The sequence below is a fragment of the Nanorana parkeri genome, unplaced genomic scaffold, assembly GCF_000935625.1.
Source record: "Nanorana parkeri isolate BGI_ZX_2015 unplaced genomic scaffold, ASM93562v1 scaffold1664, whole genome shotgun sequence".
Lineage (NCBI taxonomy): Eukaryota > Metazoa > Chordata > Amphibia > Anura > Dicroglossidae > Nanorana > Nanorana parkeri.
The window spans coordinates 110,435-114,072 of NW_017307932.1; the positions used below are offsets into that span (position 1 = coordinate 110,435).

At 48.9% G+C, this 3,638-nt stretch overlaps 1 protein-coding gene across 1 annotated transcript in view; it reads right to left on the reverse strand.

The window, feature by feature from the left end:
- LOC108799228 (forkhead box protein N3-like) overlaps positions 1-3,638 on the reverse strand; it is a 60,042-nt gene that overhangs the window by 4,078 nt on the left and 52,326 nt on the right. The window contains exon 5 of the mRNA XM_018571060.1: positions 2,174-2,474. Coding sequence (XP_018426562.1) covers positions 2,174-2,474 — 301 coding nt within the window. The remainder of the gene's footprint in view (positions 1-2,173; positions 2,475-3,638) is intronic.

The window sequence follows — 3,638 nt, forward strand, 5'->3', positions numbered from 1 at the left end:
TCCACAAAAAAAAAACAACGCCCCCCCCCCCCCCCCCATTGTAAAGACAATGCTCTGTTATATTTTCTCCACCATGCTTCACAGTTGGGGTGAGGCTTTGGTGCTGAAATGCAGCTCACCTTAGTTCAATGTCATTGATATATATATTATAGTTACAGTTATATATGACTATTTACTGGTAGCGCAATCCCACTTCCCGGGACATTCACAACTAAGCTCTCTGCAAACAAGATAAATCTTCTTTAGGAACAGATCTGATCCAAACTAAATGGATTACAATTCCTGTACTATGGCGGCCCTGAAGTAGTAGCGTGCTCCAGGGGAGGAGTGGCGGGAACTAAGAGGCTACAGGTCGTGATCACAGAAAGTGGATAGGTAGCGCTGGGCCCGGAGGTTGTCCTTCAGGCGGTTCTATCCAATAGTATAATAATGATATTCGTTCAGGTCACTGGACCGGCAGCTTCCACACACCGGAGGATTCCCAGAGATTCTTTGGTTGGTAATGGAAAATAACGGATCTAGGACTGAAGTTCCACACCATAAATGAACAGTCCAGATACATTATTATCCCAACGTAGGGTCAGGTAGAAAAGCCAAGGAGGGAGCCGACAGGTTTGGGGATCCAATGCTGCCCCCTTCATCAGGATAGGAAACAATGTGTATGGGATTGGAAGCCAAACCAGCTGCTGACCAGTCCTGTGCCCGGTGCTATACTGGTCATAGTATCCTCAATGCCGAGTCCATATACATTGTTTCCTGTCCTTAAACCCTCATGAAGGGGGGCGAGTCTGGAACCCAAATCGCGATGGCTTCCTCTTTTGATCTTGTACCTGACCCTCTATTGGAATAAAATTGGATCTGGACTCTAACATTAGTGAGGAGCTTCAATCTTCAGATAATTATAGTGTAATATTCACTATATTGCCAGAAGTATTGGGACGCCTTTATACGCACATGAACTTTAATGGCGTCTTAGTCCGTAGGGTCCAGTATTGGGTTGGCTCCGCCCTTTGCCGCATTCATGGAACGCCCGAATGCAATGATTTGGAGGGGGAGGGGCGTCCCAATATAGTGTATATTGGTATGGAGCTATTCACCGGGGAGCAGTGATATCGTCTAGTAAAGGGATTGGAAGTGTTTGTCCGGCGGTTAATGTGTGCGTGTCGCGTCGCTCTCTGCTCTCTAGGTGAAGCCGTGCCAGCAGATAGCAGCGGCGTATTTACTGGTTAGGAGGCGGAACCCAGATAAGGACCGCCAGCTCATGCCTCCAGTATTTTTATGAGTCGTGTCCTAACACAATTCAGGTGTTGAAGTGTGCGCCGTTGTACGTCCCGCCGTATCTGTGATCTCCCTCGGGGGGTGAAGTGCTGTGTAAATGAAATTCTTTTTTCCTTATCTGAAGGGCGACTGAAATATTCCATCTCTAGCCGATGAGGAGCGAGACTATTGCCACACCTGGAGGAATGGAACCTGCAGAAGATAGTCTGTCTACAATGTAACAACATTAGAGAGATGGACTAATGTCTTTATTCAACCTCAAATACTATGTAACTATGTAAAGGAATCAGACCCGACTTAAAGGGCAACTCCACAAAAATGTAAAAAGCCTTTTTAGTTCGCCCCTGTGCCTCCAGTGACCCCCTGCACTCCTGAGCCTCCAGTGACCCCCTGCGCTCCCGTGCCTCCAGCGACCCCTGTGCGCTCCTCTGCCTCCAGCCACCCCTGTGCGCTCCTCTACTCCAGTGACCCCTGCACACTACAGTTACCCTATTGTCTCCAGGGATCACCTGTGCCTTTAGTGACCACTATGTTCCTCTGTCTCCAGTGACCTCAGCGTCTCCTATGTTTTCTGTGTCACCCATTGAACCCAGAGCATCCGGAGTATCCTGTGCCCCCCGCCCCCCCCAACCCTTGTGACTCCATGCAGCCTCAGGTACACTCCTATATCTCCTGACCTGTCCACTACCGGTTGTGTCCTGTGTTGTCTCGGTCATAAAAACCTCTTGGCAGTATGATTCCCATCAACAGGAGGTGGGGGGAGCAGATATACCTGAGAAATTCAGAATTAGATCTGGTCACATGGTTGGCATTTGACGGCGACCCTCACCATTCATTTTACCGTCTCCGGTAACACGCCGCACATAGGTGAATGTTTCGATGAAAATGGTCTCACCCGGAGCTACGTGGAATGCGGCTCAGTACAAAATCCCGACGCACGGCAAGCTGCAGCACAAACCGCCACCGCCGCCGTGAATCAGTCTGCTGCCGTGTTTTCCCTGAACGTGATCGGCTGATCAAAATATTGAAGTTCTTTCCTGGGATTCCCGGTGCGGTGACAGCTGTTCCTGAATAATTTACCAGCAGCTCCTTTCCCGTCACTGACACACACACGGAATCCGCCATCCAGATTATAACCGAGTGGAGCCGCGCCACAATCAGAACCACCACAGCGCTGCAGTGACACGGATGGTGTGCTACGCAGTATCACGAGCGTCCTCTACAAGATCGATCTGATCACAGTGTCCCCAACACCTAAAATAATATAAATATCTTCATTCCAGGAACGGTGAAATGGTAAAGGGTCAAAGTTCTGTGAATGCTCGCTCTGTGCGAATATACGCCGAGACGAACGTTCTGCAGTTCTTTCTGAATTTTCTAGCGTTTTCATGTGATATCCCATTGTGGCCACCAGATGGCGCTCAGACTATAAATACTTATTTCCTGTACTCCTTTAGCACCACCCAGTGGCCATAATGTGATATTACATGAAAACATTCGAAAACTCATTTCACTTGTAAAGAAAGTACAGAACGTTCGTTTTGGCGTACATTCACACGGAGAGAACGTTCACAGACATTCGGCCCTGCAAATGGTCTAAAAATAGAGCCCTTTTTGTTTTGATTTGGAAGAAGGGGGTGAAGATTAAGAAGTTTTTAATGCTGTCTGGGCCTCCATTGATTGGTGGTCACCATGACAGGAAGTGAGTGGAAATCTCTCAAACAGTGAGATGGACAGGATGTTATTTTTGCACTATTTGGGACAAGCAACAGGATAGCTGTAATTCCCCCCTCTTGTTAGGGAACCCAAAACTTTTATTATTACAAGGCCGTCCTTAAGCTCCAATCAGTGACTTTGCCTAGGCTGAGATGATGTCATCAGTCTGCTGCAGGCAGGAGGAAGCATTTCCTCGGTCTCCCCCTCCCCCAGTGATCAGTCTGTAACATTGCAGCAAGTAAGAAGATGAGATGCTGCAGCCGGCTCCGGTCATTGAAGTCTCCGCTCCAACAGCATCTCTATGAAGCTTATTTGGCCCCGACATAAAACCGCACACAAGGCAAACCGCAGGAGCCACAACAACCAATCAGGATCCTTCATATACCGGTCTGGCTTCAGTAAACTGAACTCTGACTGGCTGCTTTGGATCACTGCACTCTGCGGCATGCCCGCTATCGCCTACCGGTGACTGACGCAATTATTAATGTGGGGATTCTCTCCATATATAGAAGGCGGTTCAGTACCGGCGCCGTCAACAACCGTCCTAAGAACCGGCGCCGTCAACAACCGTCCTAAGAACCGGCGCCGTCAACAACCGTCCTAAGAACCGGCGCCGACAACAACCGTCCTAAGAACCGGCGCCG